The following is an 18,572-nucleotide window of genomic DNA, read 5'->3' as shown; positions in this document are numbered from 1 at the left end:
CTCCTGCCTGTTTCATCAACATCTATTATTCATGATGCTTTTTAAGATGTTTTGTCACAAAGCAGCATCCACCTCCACCTAATGACTCAGTAATTGTACAGACCCACAGCAGCATTCCTCACACACTCACTCAGCAGTAAAAGCAAGCAAAACTATCCAGTGAAACCCACCCGACCGCCTCTTTTGGCTCAGCCTCCACAGAACTAGTGTACACATGGAAATGTTTCCTCAAGTTTGTATTAATCTAACCCTGGGACGAAGGAATCCACCGACCACGAAGCAGCGCTGCTCTGAAATCCACAACAGGAAAAATAAATTATTTCTCAGAACAACCGCATGACCTTGCAGAGCCTTTCCCAGATAAAATTCTCTTTCTGTCTTCTTTAGATGACTGCAGTTTCCTGTTAGTTATTTCACTGGAATTTACAAGTCACCACAAACATTTTGTATTGTGCTGATTTCATGCCGGCTTGAATGCAGGGTGATCTGACTAATGCTGGGCAGAATTTACCATTTCCTCTGTCATGAACCATATAACCTGTATTTACTCCCCCTGATAAGGTCATGTGACACCACAGTAGATGAACAATGTAGTTAACTTTTGGTTCATGATGAGTTCAGATCCTTCAGGCTCATTCAGTAGACCACATTCACAAGTATGTGACACATTTAATAAACTTCCGTTGACCACACAAGGTCAAATGAGACATTACAAACATTGCGGTTCATCCTTTGGGGACAATGAATATTCATATTCAAATTTCATGGCAATCTGGATATTGTTGCTTGACAAAATGACCAAAATCATTGGTAATTATACTCAAGGTATCATTGTTTCACGTGATAAATTAAATGGTAATCTGGTCAGTAGCTGTACAGAAGTCTTGCTTTGGACAAAACGTTACCATCCTTACACAAGCCAGTAGAAAATCTAATAAATTCTCACATTATTGTTTTCTGGGTGTGTTGTTCTGTTGTTAGTTTCCCCCAAGACCCAGGGCAGTACACAAACATATAAAAATCACCAATAATAACATATCCTCATGGAAGCAGCTGCACACAGATCATCAAACATCGCTCCCGTTTCCTTGACAAACTAAATCATCTGAAATGTCCGACCTCTGTCTTCACAGTGGAGGTCACTCTGACCATCTACTCTGTCTCTGTCTCCAGCCTGCAGCGCTACTATGGGAAATCAATGTCGAACATTCAAATCTCGAATGATTGAGACCCCTGTGGCAGAGGCAAAGCCTTGAATAACATTACAGGCAATAAAGATGAGTGTGTGTCCCATTTGTATTCTGTGGATCTATTATAAAATGCATCCTTTTACTCAGAGAGATTAAATAAATGTTTTCTTTCATAGAGACCAAGAGATAGATTACTGTTTTATATCTTCATCTTCTCTTTTCTCCCATTTTAAACACTGAGCTGTAGTCGGGCCTCAAAGAGTAAAGACTTTAACTTCTGGCATATAGATGAAGACTTGTTTATTAATCATATTTTACCAGCTCTAAACATGTTTATCGTGGATTTTAATATTGTGCACATCATATTTAGGGTTTGTCTTGAGCAAAGTCTGAGGTTCCCAAGATGAGACTTAATGAACCCTTTGAATTCATGGCTTGAGACCACAGAGTAATCAGCTCTTTGCAGTCCAGGCCACAAGGCTTTAAATCACTATCTGCCCTTCGTCTTGAGAGGCTTTTTAGATCAACAACACAGCAGGGAGCCAATATTTAGGAATGAAGGGGTGAGAGTTGTAATGAAACAAATGTTAGATATTTGAATCGTTGTGTTTTTATGAAAATCTCTACTGTGAGACAAAAATCTAAACATTTATTCAGTTTTAGGTTTGTTTTATTGATTTTATTTTCTCGCTGCTGAAATCTTTTTTTCATGTTTTTAAACACAAGAGTTGTTCACTCTCTTGTTATCTGGTAACGGTTTAACTGCATTGTTATGTCATATTTCATCCATATTCTTCATTAATCATTGACTCTGATTTGATTGATTAGCACAGCACCAGCCTGCTTGTTGTGCATGTATCATTGAGGCTTAGACACTTAACCACTCATCTACGACTCATCATTCATATACAGACAGTCTACACACACACACAATGAGAGTTTTATAATCTGCACCAATCGTTTGACTGATCGTGTGAGGTTATTTTATCATGGGAGCTTTGTACTGACAAAGCTAACCTGCTATTGAACTGTATGTGATTAGAAAGCTGATGTATCATATCTGATGTAGCATAACAGACACATGATGGCCTCTGGATAAATTCTTTAATGAGGGAAATGACATTTAATTCATTTAATTTCAACCCCCCCAAATTAAAAACTGTCATCCAAGAAATTAAATGTGAATGCACTTGTATGTGGCACTGCCTAACCAACAAGCTGTTCCACGAGCCATTCTTCTCTACTTCATTCTGAAAGAGTGGAGCCACGTCACATGGAACTTTGCCACGCGCCATAATCTTATTAGCACGCTTGTGACAAAGGAAATCATCCTCGCCAATTCGAGTCACTGTGAGCTGTCTAAACGGTGGTTCCTTCAAGATTATGCATGTCCACAGTAGTCTGAGGAGGGTGGATCAAATTACTGTCTTTCCAGTGACAGACAGGTAAAATGTATTTCATCCACAGAAAGGGATGACTGCAGATCATTTGTATATCACTGCTGATGAAATTGGGAAACATCAACACCGCAATTGTGCAAAAATGAATTACAAAAAAATATGCGTCACAGATTTCCACTCAGTGAAAGCCGTCACTGGAGGTTTAGGATGATCCCTCTAAAGACAGAGCCACGTCTGGTTGCCAAGGACCCAGTAAAATCTCAGTTATCACCCCTGTGGAAAATCCTGTGAAATCTGCATGCGTGTTCATGCATGTGTAACATGAGATCAGTTCAGCGCTCATGCAGGCTGTCCTGTTGTTACATCCTGAAACACTGCAGCATGAAAACCAGAAGGCACTTAAACCTCTTGAGTCTGATCTACTTAGATTATATTTGGGGACATTACATAGATTTATATTCATTTCCTGGAGACTTACCCTAATCTTAGCTTAATCTAAAATCAGCTTTTTCCGATGTGAGGACATGGCTTTTGTCTTGAACCGATCTTTAGCCTGAAAAAATGTTCTTGGATGTAGCCAAAGTCAGAAACACACACACACAGGGAGAGACCTTTGACATCATTCCTAAACATGGTCCATCAGTTTGATTAGATTAAAATTAAGAAAGACAAGTATTATTTATCATATTTCTTATATTTTTCTTTCTACTTAATGTTTATTCTGCACCAATTACACCAAGTCGAATTCCTTGTAAGTGCAAACCTACTTGGCAATAAACTTGATTCTGATTCTGATTTCATTTACTGATCTGTAGTGTGTCCTGGTTGTTGGCCTGTTTTCACCACAGGCATTGATCAATCAAATCACACTGATGTCTTGTCTCTTTACACAGTATGGTGCAATTAATTTCAAGAGTCACAGAGATCTCTCACTGTAAGATGACTAGATGAGGGTTTAACAATGTATTGATGTATAGACAGATAGTCGACAGATAACCAATTGATTTCTAGATTGGTCGATGAACATTTACATGAGGAGATTCTCTGAAAAGTGAAACCACTCCAAGACACAGAATCCTCCACTGAGCTGTTTATGATCCTTGTAGTCTACCACAAAACACTGACTGGTCCATTACGCACTAATACTCCATGGCTCTGCTTGGTAATAATGAGATCTCAATGTGTCCCGGAGCCATGGAAACAAGATAATACTATAGGAATCCTGGTAATAACTGGGAATGTGTGTTTCTGTTTTTCGGTGTGTGTGTGTGAACTTGTGTGAAACCCTGCTATTCCTCCCTGCAATTAGCTGGAGTGTGTGCAAGTGTTTGTGTGCGTGCAAGTGTGTGCATGCGTGAAAGTAATCCACAGAGTGTTAGCACTCATCTGTTGCCATAACAACTGCAGCAGCCCCACTGTTAGTGAGCTGGCTCGCTGGATGACTGCAGGGCTGTCTCTGGCTGGTAAGCTAACTTCTGGTCCTATGAGCAAGCAAGGTCAGCGCTTTACCGACTGTGTCTGATGTGCTGACAGACAAATAAACTCTGCACACACAGTGATCCTCAGAAACACTCAGCATTTTCTCTGACTTGTCCTTGATGTCAGGAACAATCAGTAACAATCGTGTCTCAAACATCCATTGTACCTGTAAATTATTTATTCTCACTGTTGTACAGTTTTGTTTTAAATATCATCATTCATATATTATACAAGGTATGCATGCTGTATATACTGTCATGTCTGCTTATGTCATGCACTGTGCATGCATATGTATGTGTGTGTATTTATATCTGTAAATAGTTTAATGTTTATGTTATGTTTGAGGTCGTTGTCCTTCATTTTGCTGTATGTATGTCTATATTTGTGTATGTGCATGTGCCAAACCAAATTCCTTGTATGTATAAACATACATAGCCAGTAAAAGTTGTTCTGATTCTGATTCAGAAATGTAAAATTAATGAAAACAGTGGCACAAATGGCTAAAAGATGAGCTTTGTGAGACAATCCTGACACCTAGAGGTGAAGACTTTAAATTGCATATTTGAGTCTTATGTCAATCTACTTTGAGAGACATTGTTGTTTTAAAATTGGCAGAGTTATATTGCTTGTACATATAACAGGTTAAATGGTAAATGGACTGTACACCAGCAGTTATATCTGTAAAGGTTCAAATGCTTCGTTATGTCAACCAAAAAAAGCCAAATCTTCCAGTTATACACAATCCTAGCAGGCAATAAACAATAATATATTATAAAAATGAAGCTTCGGGCCGCATGAAATCTGACCGTGGGCCGTGATTGGAACCCCCTGACTGTACTTTGGACACCCCTGATATGAAAATAAATGAAAAAACGTTAAATGTTTGATAACAACAACAAAAAAGTAATAGATAATTTTTACTGAAAAAGAAAACAAAAAAATCTGTACTGAGTACTGTGACAGTATGTTAATATGTTAACTGTTTTTAAATCATTATTACCTTTATACATTACTGTGTCACCTTGTTTGTTTTTTTTAACTTTATTGCAAAATACAATACAAATAAGCATATTCAAATACAATTACAAAAGTTGTTGTTTTCAGAACTGAGCGTAGCATTTCTTACATTCAAGAACAATGGGGTATAAACAGAACAACAATAACAAAGTAAAGCAATGGAAAGAAAGAAAAAAATCTTATAGGGGATCAGTCAAAAGTAAAAGCTGATAAACTGTCATACAGCAATAGAGCTTTTGTTGATTTCATAAGTTTTGAATAATAAAAGTAAAAATCTTGAAACGTGGGGTATTTCTTGAGAATGTACATTTGTGTAGAAAGTATTTGGCGAGTATAACCAAATTATTTATGTTATATTCTAGTTTCCTGTATGAACCCAAATCTCACATTATTGTAAGTCAGGGGCGGCACATCTATATTTATTATCATAGATTAACCAATGTTTGAAGTCTTTTCAAAACAAGTCAGATAGATTGCAAGAGAACATTTAATGCTCAAGTGTTTCTACTTCTGTTTTACAAAAAGCACATTCATTACAGTCCAAATTAAATATAACAAGTCTTAAAAATTCGCAAGGATAAATGTCATTTATTGTTTTGCAGTCTTTCGCTTTAGGAGAGATAGGAAAACTAAGACATTTACATCTAATTCTCTTGGTATTAAAGGAGTATTCCTTTAACATGTGTTTTCTTTTGAGAGAGACAGGAAAACATTCTTTAATCTCTAACAAAGTTTGGTTATTAATGTTGGTTATTTATGTTGGTTATTAATGGACAGGGTGTGTAGCTCTGTATTTAAATGCAACTAAAGCGGAACTATTGTGTGTCGTGCGATAACGGGCAGTTTTCATGTTACACACTCACCTCAGCCGGTCCAATCAGAAGACGACGCACTGCTGACGTAATTCCGTACATGTGACGCGCTGACATGGAAGCCCCCACGCGTGTTTCTGCAGAGTGAAGACACGGACTGACACACGGACACTTTAGTTTTGTTCTCTCCGCTTTTCAGACATGAGGCATCTGCTGCGCCTGGGCCTCCATGTCCGCCTGTGTCACCACAGCGTGTACAGCAGACACGCCAACCCACGCAGGCTGGCCGTGGACCTTGGGGAGAAGTGAGTTGACTTTCCCAGCCTCCATTCACTTCCAGCAACTGTTGACGAGCGAGTCATAGTCAATGGTGTCTGTATATATGTGCAGCTCTGGTGCCTTCACTGTCACTCCACATAACTGGGATGTGTTGGAAGATGCACAGCTGACCTGACTGTTATATAAATCAGGATTATACTGTGTGTGTGTGTGTGTGTGTGTGTGTGTGTGTGTGTGTGTATCCTTCTCGCATACCTCCCTTATATTGGCTTGTGATCCCTGGTTCTCCTCCAGTCTGCATGTCGAAGTGTCCTTGGAGATACTGAACCCCAAATTATGAATGCTTAGCTCCTAAAACTTATGAGTACTTGGCACCTTGCATGGTAGCCGTGTGTGAATGTGTGTGAATGAGATACGTCCTGTAAAGCGCTTTGAAAAGGCGCTATAGAAGTACAGTCCATTTACCATTTTACCATAATTATAGACAGGCTAGGGGAGGATCATTTGGATATGAAACATAATGTGCATTACTGAGCAGAAAACCAAAAAAGGATGTTATGATATTATAGAAAGAGATACTTTATTAATCATAGACATGCAAATATGGAGAGAGAGATGGTGGAGTGATGGGCAGCACCTCTCCAACTACCAGTCCACCTTCCATATTTTCGGTCCATGCTGGACTTGAACCGGCCACCACCCTCCGGTACTGCCGCTAGGTGGTATCAGGTTGGAGGTGTCCGAGACAGCCCATTTTTTAAAAAGAATGTATAAGAACCAACTGTTAGAGCTCCTCAAGCCTTTTCTCTGTAACCCCTTTTGTGTGTTGCGCTGTTAAACGCTCCTTCTTGTAGAAGAATAATAAATTCAACTTAAACGTTGATACTTTGAATCCAGTCTTCCTTATTCAAGGGTTTTTCTTTTAAAAAAATCCCATAACACTGACTGTTATTGTAAACATGAGTGTGTTGGTATCTCAGACTTGACACTTGCTGATGTGCTGTGTCTTGTTGTTTTTGTAGGAAACTTGAGATCTCTTCAGGGAAGTTTGCCAGATTTGCCGATGGATCTGCTGTTGTACAGGTAACACCCACCGGACAGGTGCATGGCAGTACCTGGAAGTCACTTAACATCCTCCCTCCTTCATATGTTTCATATATGTTTACATCTCCATGCTGTAATGTTGTACGGTCAAATAGTCTAAAGAATTAGCTAAGTCCTTTCCTAACCACTTTTCCTTGACCTCGACGGAAAACGTCGTGAGGTCAAGGAAAGATGTGAGGGAGAATTCATGAGGCGAAGACGTCTGCGGTGTTACATCGTGATGTGACCGTGGATGTCATCGATGTGATCTGTGGTTAAAAACTACAAAGTTCAGAAAATGGACTACAAAAGCCGCATCTGAGAGATACTTCTCCCCCCTGCGCTCATAAAACAACACAGTGTTTTATGCAAGATATATAAACGTGGACACCCGATGGAAAAAAATATAACCTCCTGTAGTTCCTCCTCTTACGATTGAGGGCATCATATGTTGCAGAGAAAGCCCTGTAGTTTGCGATTTGGAGCTTTAAAAGTAAATATTCATAGTTAATAGTTTATAAATTTCACAAATGAATTGTAGGTAATCCCTCTGTAGTTTGATAAAGCTTGTAGTTAACACAGATATATTGTGCTGTTGGGCTAAACTTGGTGTGTCTCGTTGCAGCTGGGAGAGACCTCCGTGATGGTGACTGCTGTGAGCAAAACCAAACCTTCTCCGTCTCAATTCATGCCTCTTGTGGTACGTTCTTTTGACGTTACAGTAAAACTTCCAACCTGCTTTTGTTTTTAGACTGTGATTGAGTTCATCGTGCTCGTTTGGAAGTATTTCTCTCTAGTCTTGTGCACTGCAAAAGGGAAAAAGAATTCCTGAGTTGTCTAGTGAATGATTTCGACCTCTTTGATTGACAGGTGGACTACAGACAGAAAGCAGCTGCTGCAGGTCGAATCCCCACTAACTATTTAAGGCGAGAGCTGGGCACCACCGATAACGAGATCCTCACCAGCAGACTCATCGGTGAGTGGATAATAATGTATCTGCTTTGTATACATAATCTCTCATGATCTCTCTCTCTCTCTTTGATGACTGACAATTTCTGTTTCTGCTGCTCAGACAGATCAATTAGACCGCTGTTCCCTTCTGGATACTTTTATGATACTCAGGTGAGTTCAGATTGAAATACTTTTATGTATTTATAGTTTTGCCATCTTTTACTCTTTGAACAAAGATTAGTCTCCAGCGTCTTGTTTCTCCAACTTTTGTGTGTGTTTTCATGAAGGTCCTTTGTAACCTGCTGGCGGTCGATGGTGTCAATGATCCAGATGTGTTGGCTATTAATGCAGGTGAGTTCAACTCAGCCATGTTTTCCACAGAGTTTTGTTTTTTTAAGATCCTCAGCTAAAACAATATTTTCTTTCATTAAAGCTTCTGCTGCTCTGGCCCTGTCTGACATCCCCTGGGATGGACCCATCGGTGAGGACAACACATCAGATTTCTGCCTATTCACTTATTCATTTATTGACTTAAATCCTGGTTTTCATCCATCTGTTCTATTTAAATTCTTGGGTTATAATTGTACTATTTTTTTTTTTAAATGTAGCTACGTGTTCATGTTTTTTCAGGTGCTGTGCGTGTGGGTTTAGTAGATGGAGAGTTGCTGATCAACCCTACTAGGGCAGAGATGTCTTCCAGTAGTCTTAACCTGATTGTGGCTGGAGCCCCCAGCAGTCAAGTGGGTAAGATGGCAAACACTGTAAAAGTTCCATCAGAAGATTTTCAGCTCATTAATTAGCCTCGCCTTGGACTGTTTAATGATGTTTAATCTGTCTGCCAGTGATGATCGAGGCGTCGGGTGAGAACGTGCTGCAGCAGGACTTTTGCCATGCGGTGAAGGTGGGAGTCAAACACACCCAGCAGATCATCCTGGCCATCCAGCAGCTGGTGCGAGAACAGAAGATCACCAAGCGAACCCCGGTCAAGATCTTCTCAGCACCGACTGACATGGTCGAACATGTTCGGGAGTAAGACCACTCATGAAACTGAATAGTGAAATGCATCATAACATCAAAACATCATTAAACCACAAGGAATGTATTTAGAAGTCACAATGAACAAACAGTAAACAATACATACAATTCAAGGGCAACATATAGTTATTTAAAAGGGCGATGGCAGCAGGAACAAATTTAATTTTAAGGCTATTGGTCCTGGGTAAGATCAGCGATGATAGACTGAGCCTTCTTCAAGGGATTTGAGCTTGATTTCTCAAAATTGTGTGACATGTTATTACTTGCATATCTTTTTTTTTTTCCTTGCAGATTAGCGTCTGAGAAGATCTATGCTGTCTTCACTGATTACACACACGATAAGGTAAAGTTGACTCAAAGTGCGATCTGTGCATTAATCTTCTCTTACCGCCTTAAGTGGCCCAATCTTTGTGAGAATAGATGTTTCTATTTCAGTGGATTAAAGTACTTCAAAGCACCCAGAGTCATGGATGTTTCTCTTCTGTGATATGACAGCGTTTCTGTTTTTCAGAAGATTACAGTAACAGTGATATCACAATCTGTTCTTAGATTTCAAGAGATGAAGCTATCAACAAAGTTCGACTAGAAACTGAAGAGAACCTGAAAGGTAGAGCATCTTCATATTGCATGGGAAAAAACTGATAACTGTTTCAAAAATTGTTGCCCAGTCACACAAGCGTGTATTTATATTTATTATATTTCAGTTCAGTTGTTCCTCTTTGTCAGCTGAATAGTGTCAATCAATGTCTTCCGTGTGTAGAAAGATTCCCTCAGGCTGAGCCCTTCGAAGTCATTGAATCCTTCAACACCGTGAGCAAAGAAATCTTCCGCAATTTAGTGCTTAATGAGTACAAGAGGTAAGTCCGCGGTGAAATTAATGTATATTCTCATGACACGTAGTGACATTTGAACTGATGCCAAAAACTGTATTCTTATTTTGTGATTTTGCACGTTGTAGATGCGATGGGAGGGAGTTAACTGCTTTAAGGAACATTTCGTGTGACGTCGACCTTTTTAAACCGCTACATGGCTCAGCTCTGTTCCAGAGAGGACAAACACAGGTAGGTACAGAGCAGCAAGGTCACTGAAGCTTGAACTTAAAGCTACATTAGGAGGAGACCGTGTCCAGATTTGATGGAAAGGATAGATGTCGGTTGGTGCGATTTTGAAAGATGAAGTAATGTAGGCGTGACAATGAATGCAGTAGCGAAGGACGGTGACCACTGAGGTTCTTTGTTCTTGATTTTTCCTTTATTGATTATTTTTCCTGTAGGTGCTGAGCAGTGTCACATTTGATTCCCTGGAATCGAGTGTCAAAGCAGACATAATCACCACAGCTTTGAGGTAAAATGATCACTCATTGAAACCACGCATTCATACTGTTTACATAAACAGCAGTTCAAATAGTGTTGGCTCTTACTTTACTCCGCGTGAATCATCCACACAGACTAAAATGAACCATTAAAAATATTTGAAAAGACAGTTCAACCCATCTGTTTATTTTCTTTCCGCAGCGGTATCAAAGACAAAAACTTCATGCTCCATTATGAAGTGAGTAAAATCCTGCTTTCATTTTGAACCTCGCACAGATCTTTCAACGCATCATTCAGAATCCTTTTTAGTTTTCGAGGTGAACTCAAAGTTGCCTTTTCAATTTCAGTTCCCTCCGTATGCCACCAATGAGATTGGAAAGATGGGAGGCATCAACAGGAGAGAGCTCGGACACGGTTTGTGTTCAAATTTGCATCCTTTGCTTATATTCAGTGTCATTCCTGTCAGGGATGTTCTAGACAAAGACTGTGTGGGTGTGGATGTTTGTGTTGATGTTTGTGTTTATCTAAAGGGGCCCTGGCTGAAAAAGCTCTGAGACCAGTCATTCCTAAAGACTTCCCTTTCACTATCAGAGTCACTGCTGAAGTGCTTGAGTCAAACGGTGCGTATTGTTTACAGTAGTGACCACAGGAAATGTGTTCATTGTCTGGCAGAATGTCTCATACAGGAACTCTGGGTTACAACGTCTGAAAGCCTATTGCTCTTCTTTTCCTTCCTCTCCCTATTTGGACCTTTTTCATCTCAGGATCATCCTCGATGGCTTCAGCGTGTGGAGGCAGCCTTGCTCTAATGGATGCAGGTACCAGAGTGGGAATGCATGAAATAATATCTCTTATCAAGAATATAAAAAGATAAAATATGATAATAACATGTCCAAATCTGTGTCTCCCAGGTGTGCCCATTTCTTCAGCTGTGGCAGGTGTAGCAGTCGGCCTCATCTCCAAGGCTAACCCAGAGAAAGCAGCTGAGATCCAAGACTACAGATTACTAACTGATATTCTGGTACATACTAATACAAATCCATAATCTATAATGTCTCTCTGCTTAGTTATATCGGAGATGAGATAATTATTATTTTCTGAACAGGGAATCGAGGATTATCTTGGAGACATGGACTTCAAATTGGCAGGAACAAACAAGGGAATCACTGCTTTACAGGTACTATGTCTTATAAGTGTCTAAAATCAACTTTTTTTTTTTGGCTCACTCTACTTGAAAATGGCAAACTAAATTAGAATTTTGATCCATATTTTTCACACCTTTTTATTTAAGGCTGATGTGAAGATCCCAGGTCTGCCTCTGAAGGTGGTCATGGAGGCTATCCAACAGGCCACTGGTAATCTCAAATGGCTGATTTTACACTAATGAATAAAGTGTGTTCATATTTTTTGGTGGTTTAATGACCTTTCTTTCAATATTATTATATTCCAGTGGCAAAGAGGGAAATCTTGGGCATTATGAACAAATGTATAGCAAAACCCAGAGCGACTAGGAAGGAGAATGGACCAGTTGTTGGTAAGATTTGTGCATAATATTTTGAAGATGACATGCTTGTAACAGATTGAACATGTTATCTGTTCTGTTCTGTTGTTTGGGGCTAAGATAAGGTAGCTGAGGGTGATTATCTGGCTGTTGTTTGGTGGGTTTTAACTTGACATAGCATTGACGTTAAAGGTCGAGTCAGGATGACAGCTGGACGACGGAAAGGGCCGTGGCATTAAGATGATACTGCATATCAAACAGTACTGATAAAGTTTTACTCTGTCTTCAGAAAACATCCGGGTGCCTGTTTCCAAACGAGCACGCTTCGTTGGTCCAGGGGGATATAACCTTCGCAGGCTACAAGCTCAGACGGGTAACGTGTTCAATGACACCGTTTGTAAATGAAGTACAGTTTTGCAGTTTTTCCGTCTGCTGCACAGTTCGTTCTTTATTTTACAGAATGTTGAAACTGGAGATTTGTTTGTTTTTTTTCTTCTCAAGGCGTGACGATAAATCAGGTGGACGAGGAGACTTTCTCTGTGTTCGCTCCAACACCAGGAGCCATGAACGAAGCCCAAGAGTTCATCGGCGACCTCTGCAAAGATGACGTGAGTGTCCACCACTTTCACTAAGAGTCTGACATTGAACTGAACGGGAAGCTGTTTGTATGTGTGTTTGCAACATGTTCACACATGTACATGTGTATTTGTGTTTTTGCATTGCAGCAAGAACAGCAGCTGGAGTTTGGAGCAATCTACACAGCCACCATCACTGAGATCAGGTAAATTCATACAATAGCGATGTTTTCTGTAAAACAGTATGTGATGCCAGTTAAACACTCAGATTAAACATGTTGTCTGAATTTTATTTATGTTTCCATTAGTCAAGATGAAAAATATTGAATATTTTTGCTTTGCTTCAGGGACATTGGTGTGATGGTGAAACTTTATCCTAACATGAGTGCTGTCCTGCTGCACAACTCACAACTGGACCACAAACGGGTCAGTACATTTCCGTCTGCATAATATTTGCCTGTGCACGATTCACGATTTGAAAGTAATTCCTTCATGTTTCCCTCTTTTTTAGATCAAACATCCTAGTGCTTTGGGTTTTGAGGTGGGACAGCAGATTCAGGTTTGTGCCAACAACTACACGATGTATTGTCCAAAAATCGCCACCCTGTGTTTACATTCTGGTCTTATTGTCTGTGACTGAATTTATGCTAACAGGTCAAGTACTTTGGACGGGACCCAACAGACGGCAGAATGAGACTTTCACGGAAGGTGCTCCAGTCCCCTGCTGCAACTGTTGTGAAGACGCTAAGTGAGAAACAGAGCATCTCCATGGGTTCAAGCAACGGCCACACGAACAGCACCGATTTGTGACACACCAACACTGACTCTGACGTTGCCATTAAAAGTGGATTTAAACTGATATACTCCTGTTGAGAAATCCACCAAACCAAAAGCATCGGATCTTGTCACAAACTGAACCGGTGTTGTTCATAAAGAGGTTTACCCTGCCACTGTGGGTATGGACCTGCACTGGAGTGAACTGGGGCTCATCAACTACAGTGTCCTGTGTCCGTCACTGTGCTTCACTGGATGTGCACAAACTGAGAAGAACACTTGGCTAATTGTAAGCAGGAGACATGCGTTGTCAAAAAGTTGAACTGTGTTGTTTTTTTAAGCACCTCTTTTATGACGTCTTGTTTTCAGATGAGCCACCACAGCTAGAATTTACAGGATCAAGCAGTAAGCAGGGTTTATTTCCACCCTCTTACCGAACAGACAGTGCAATTTACTTTTCCACATGAGTGATAATCCTGCCTCCTCTGGTCTGAGACTTCCATATTTGGTGTCAACTGTGGCAGTGTGTCCTCTAAGCTGCCAGGATGATCAAGATATGCACAGGGACAGTAAAGTGGGAGGAGGGTCATGTGTTATGTTATGTTACAATAGATGTGTCATCCGTAAGTAAAAGAATCAGTGGTTGCGTTAAAATTGTTAAAATTCACAACCGGTTGTACTCAACCAAACTAGTTTTAGACTATTAAAAATACAATTTGAGATATTAAGAAGAAAAACAGCAGCACAATAAAAATGGTTGTGTTAAAAAAATTAATAAAGACATGACAAATTGTTTTTAATTGTATCCAAACTGACACCTTGAGATCTAGGGTGTCTTTTAGCAACCAATGTTGACATCTTCCAAGTCATCTTCCGTCCACCCTGGAGCACGCCTCATCATTTTACCATGATGTAAACACTCTGTCTGTGATTCCTGTCTGGGTGGCTAAAATGGGGAACTCAGCACCAGTTGTAAGTCGCATGAAGACGACTGTTTGATATGTGGATGATTAGGCTGGTGGGCTCATAATCAAGCTGATGATTCCTACATCCACGAGATCTACAGCCAGCCCTGAGGCGCTGGAAATGGGGGAAATACCAATGTCAGGAACTGCTGTCATACTGGATGTGGTGTCCCATTGGTAATTTATCTGACAGACTGTAAAATTGTTTAAGTAAAAATGTGCCTCTAGCTGAATTTAACAACAATAACTACCATATTGTGAACTGAAAATTGTTTTCTGATTACAAAGAACAAAAGGACTCCCCTGCATTATCTTATACGACTTGGAACATTAACATTTTTTATAAGTATCTCCTTTTTGGCCAGAGAAAGTTCATACTACAGCATCAAGTGTTTTGTTTCTTGTTTTGTTTTTTCTAGGCTGTTGGACATTTTTGGTGCTCAATATCTGGACTAATAAAGGTGGTAGATAATTTGTGTGTCTGTTTGGCTTACTGGTCAGAAGGGCAAGTGCTGGGGAAAAAAAGATTAATTTGGTTCTTGAAATTAATTAATACATAAATGTATTGGGAAGAAATTAACCTTTTAAAATCCATTTTCATCTTATAATCCATCGGTTGTTACTATTGTGCAAGATAGATAGATAGATAGATAGATAGATAGATACGTTATTGATCCTAAAGGAAATTCAAGCATCCAGTAGCAGTATGCAAACATACATTGAACATACATTAGAATTAACCTATAACACAGGAGCCATACTTTAAATTTGACCTGAGATAAATCTATCTATCTATCTATCTATCTATCTATCTATCTATCTATCTATCTAGTAGCAGGTCAACTACAAAGTATGCTGGAGTGCCAGTCAGAGTCAAGTCTGACATAAATAAATAAAGGGTGACGCGCCGGTAGAGGAGATCATCCATGATGATGTATGCAGGGTTCGTATCATTGTCTTGTCCAGTTTCTACTACTTGTTGATATAGAACTTGACACTGGATCTTCCTGTTGTCTCCTCCACAGAGCCTCAATTGAGATGGGAAGCTCTTTTGATGGTTTTGGAGGGGCAGACGTGACGGTAGCATACACAGGTGCGGTTGTATGGAGGGAGTCTGTAGGAGCTCGGGAGAGGGCATCCGGTACAGTGTTATATTTTCCCTTTCTGTATTCCACAGTGAAGGTGAATTCTTGAAGCCGGAGTGCCCACCTGATGAGTCGTGTGCTGGGTTTGGTGGTTTTGAACACCCATAGAAGGGAGTAATGATCGGTAACCACCGTGAACAGTCTACCTTCCAGGTAAGTTCTCCACTTCTCCACTGCCCACACCACGGCCAAGCATTCTAGCTCAGTGGCAGCATAATTTTTCTCTGCAGGGTTTAGACTGCGGCTGGCAAAGGCGAGGACTTCCTCTGTTCCATAGCTGGATTTCTGGACGAGCACAGCCCCAAGCCCAATCTCACTGGCGTTGGTGTATACCACAAAGGGAGCACTGAAGTTTGGATGGGCCAGGACAGGTGGTTTAACCAGGTGATTTTTCAGTGTAATGAACGCTGTTTGGCATGCAGGTGACCAGCGAAATTTTGCTCCTTTTTTCTTTAGGGCATTGAGTGGTCCCGCAGTCTGGGAAAAGTTGGGGACGAATCAGTGATACCACCCAGCCATGCCCAGGAACCTTTGTAGAGCTTTCGGGTTAGTGGGTGCAGGGAAGTTCTGCACAGCCTCAATTTTGTCTGGGTCCACCTGGACTCCTGTAGCAGAGACAATATGGCCCAGGAATTTCAAAGAGGTTTTGAACAGCTTACTTTTCTTCATGTTCACTGACAGACCTGCGTTCTGGAGTTTGTCCAGGACAGCCTGGACATCATATGAATGTTGTTCCCAGGATGAAGAGAAGATGATGATGTCATCCAAGTAGACAACAGATGACTCCCTTCAGCTCTCCCAGTGCTCTCTCCATGAGCCTTTGGAAGGTGGCAGGGGCATTCTTAAGTCCGAATGGCATGACTTTAAATTGGAACAGTCCATGAGGGCAGATAAAGGCTGTGATTTCCCTCACCTCTGGATCCATCTCCACTTGCCAGTAGCCACTATTTAGGTCTAGGGAAGAGAAAATAACAGCACCTGAGAGACTCTCCAGTATCTCCTGGATGGTGGGAATGGGATAAGCATCAGTAACTGTGTTTTCATTCACTTTACGATAGTCGACACAAAACCTTGGTTTTCCTTCTCTTTTGGGGATCAGAACTACAGGTGAGGCCCATGCAGAACAAGAAGGTTCGATGACATCATCCTTTAGCATGTCCTCGATGAGTTCCTTCATCACCTTATGTTTGGGAGGGGAGACCCGGTAGGGTTTCTGTCGGATGGGTACAGGACTGGTGAGAAAGATTTGATGTTTCAATATCCCAGTACGTCCCACTTTGGTTGTACACACATCCACATTGTTACGTAACAAGTTGTGTAACTGAGGCTTAATGTGCTCCTCCAGGTGAGACTCCTGAACTGCCCTCAGCATCAAGTCTGGATCTTCCAAAGGGGTCTGTGTAGGGAACAGTGCAGTGGCCACTAGAGCTTCCACAGAAAAGAAGGCAATAGAGTTGCCAGTCTCCCCCTCCCCGGAAAAAGCGGACTCTGCAAAAGTAGAATTTCTTTTCTACATTATCCCGGAGAGCAGTACATCCCGCCTGCAACATTCAGTTGCATACCAGTAAAAAACACAAAGTCCAACCCAAGACGGCAGAAAAGCCAGAGTCCTGGAGTCTAGGACCACCAAAGTTACTAACCACGTCTTGTCATGTAAGCTTATTTCAAGCTCCACCCACCCCAGGGGTTTCTGGTTGACCATCAGCAAGGTAAAGAGGGGCACCAGTCCATGGGGTAAGTTTCTCATCTGCATTTTTGACATTGTTCCAGACATGTTCATTTAGCAGAGTATATGTGGAACCTGTATCGACAACCGCTTTTCCTTTCCAGTTCCTTACAGTCAAGGGCACTTTCAGCTGTCGTGGGAGGGCAGTATCAGTGCTTCCTCCGGGGGTGCTGAACTTTTTCCGGCCCTGCACAAAGAGATGTGAGGTGACGCATGACGGTGGTTGAGCTGAATGGGTCACAGCGTTCACTGAAGAATTGCTCTGGGGAATCGAAGAGTGAAATGGCTGTGGGTAGGATTGATCAGAGTGGTTTTGACGATGACGAGGTTGCTGAGCATTGTGTGGCTGAGAGTGTTGTCTTTGGACTCAGCTCTGTCCTTCTCTTCCTCCGCCCCCCTCTTCCTCTGTCATCTGTCCTTTCGTCCTTTTCCCCTTTCCTCCTCTTTCTCTGTCCTCTTCTGTCCTTGTCAGCATCACGACGTTGCCGATATCTTCTCGCTGTCTCCGCTCCACTTGGACTCATGTGTGTAGTTTAAGAGTGTTTCTGCCTCCACTCGAAGAAAATGAACTGAGAAGCTGGCAGAGTGTTTCAGTTTCTCAGGAAACCACGCCCACATCTGTATTACGTCAAAACACACCTTGAGGGTGTGAACACATGACAGGTATGATCAGAATCAGAAGTTCAATTTTACACAAACAAGGAATTTGTTCTGGTGTCGTTGGTGCATGACAAACATTCTCTAAATATAAACTATTAACAATTTAAAATATAATGATGATATGGTTATTAATCAGCTTTTCTGTGTGTGTTTACTGTACACAGAAAAAATATTATATTATATTATTATATTATATTATATTATATTTATTATATTATATTATATTATATTATATATTAAACATATGGGTAGGAGCTGACTGTGGGTGGATACGGGGATGCCATGGATGTAGGTGTGTTTTAATGAAGGGTGTGTAGCAATGTGATTCTGACTGCAGTGCTACTATATATATATATTATATTATATATATATATATTATATAATTATTATATTATATATATTTATATATATATAGATAGATAGATAGATAGATCGATAGATAGATAGATAGATAGATAGATGATAGATAGATAGATAGATAGATAGATAGATATATCCTCATGTACAGAGGATTTAAAAATGTGCACAGGAGTTAAGTTAAAAAATATGCAGGGGAAAATTAACCTATGTTATTATTAATTATGTTTTAATTGTGTCTGCAGATGAAAAGTAGCTGTAAGCTGACTCCGGTGCAGTACATCAAATGTAATCATTTATGTACATGGTC

General features: G+C 40.5%; 1 protein-coding gene across 1 annotated transcript; it reads left to right on the top strand.

Moving 5' to 3' along the window:
• The first annotated feature begins 5,924 nt into the window (after positions 1-5,924).
• Positions 5,925-14,848, top strand: pnpt1 (polyribonucleotide nucleotidyltransferase 1). The gene is made up of 28 exons (XM_019253726.2): positions 5,925-6,203; positions 7,200-7,260; positions 7,886-7,960; positions 8,131-8,236; positions 8,333-8,382; positions 8,499-8,562; positions 8,645-8,692; positions 8,842-8,955; positions 9,054-9,240; positions 9,538-9,589; positions 9,796-9,853; positions 10,007-10,103; positions 10,205-10,307; positions 10,520-10,590; positions 10,761-10,797; positions 10,907-10,973; positions 11,090-11,179; positions 11,324-11,377; positions 11,471-11,580; positions 11,665-11,736; positions 11,851-11,914; positions 12,010-12,093; positions 12,350-12,433; positions 12,562-12,668; positions 12,786-12,841; positions 12,983-13,061; positions 13,147-13,194; positions 13,290-14,848. The coding sequence occupies exons 1-28, from the start codon at positions 6,100-6,102 to the stop codon at positions 13,443-13,445; spliced, it is 2,298 nt and encodes a 765-aa protein (XP_019109271.2). The 5' UTR covers positions 5,925-6,099; the 3' UTR covers positions 13,446-14,848.
• The last annotated feature ends 3,724 nt before the right edge of the window (positions 14,849-18,572 follow it).

The sequence above is a fragment of the Larimichthys crocea genome, chromosome III (genome assembly GCF_000972845.2).
Source record: "Larimichthys crocea isolate SSNF chromosome III, L_crocea_2.0, whole genome shotgun sequence".
NCBI lineage: Eukaryota > Metazoa > Chordata > Actinopteri > Sciaenidae > Larimichthys > Larimichthys crocea.
Note: the sequence above shows the minus strand (reverse complement) of the source record. Positions and strands in the feature narration are given on the sequence as shown.

Excerpts from the sequence above, each read along its gene's own strand:
- pnpt1 (XM_019253726.2), top strand. The coding sequence starts at position 6,100 with ATGAGGCATCTGCTGCGCCTGGGCCTCCATGTCCGCCTGTGTCACCAC. Across the intron at positions 8,237-8,332 it reads CCTCACCAGCAGACTCATCG|ACAGATCAATTAGACCGCTG; the intron begins GTGAGTGGATAA and ends TCTGCTGCTCAG. Across the intron at positions 10,974-11,089 it reads CAGGAGAGAGCTCGGACACG|GGGCCCTGGCTGAAAAAGCT; the intron begins GTTTGTGTTCAA and ends GTTTATCTAAAG.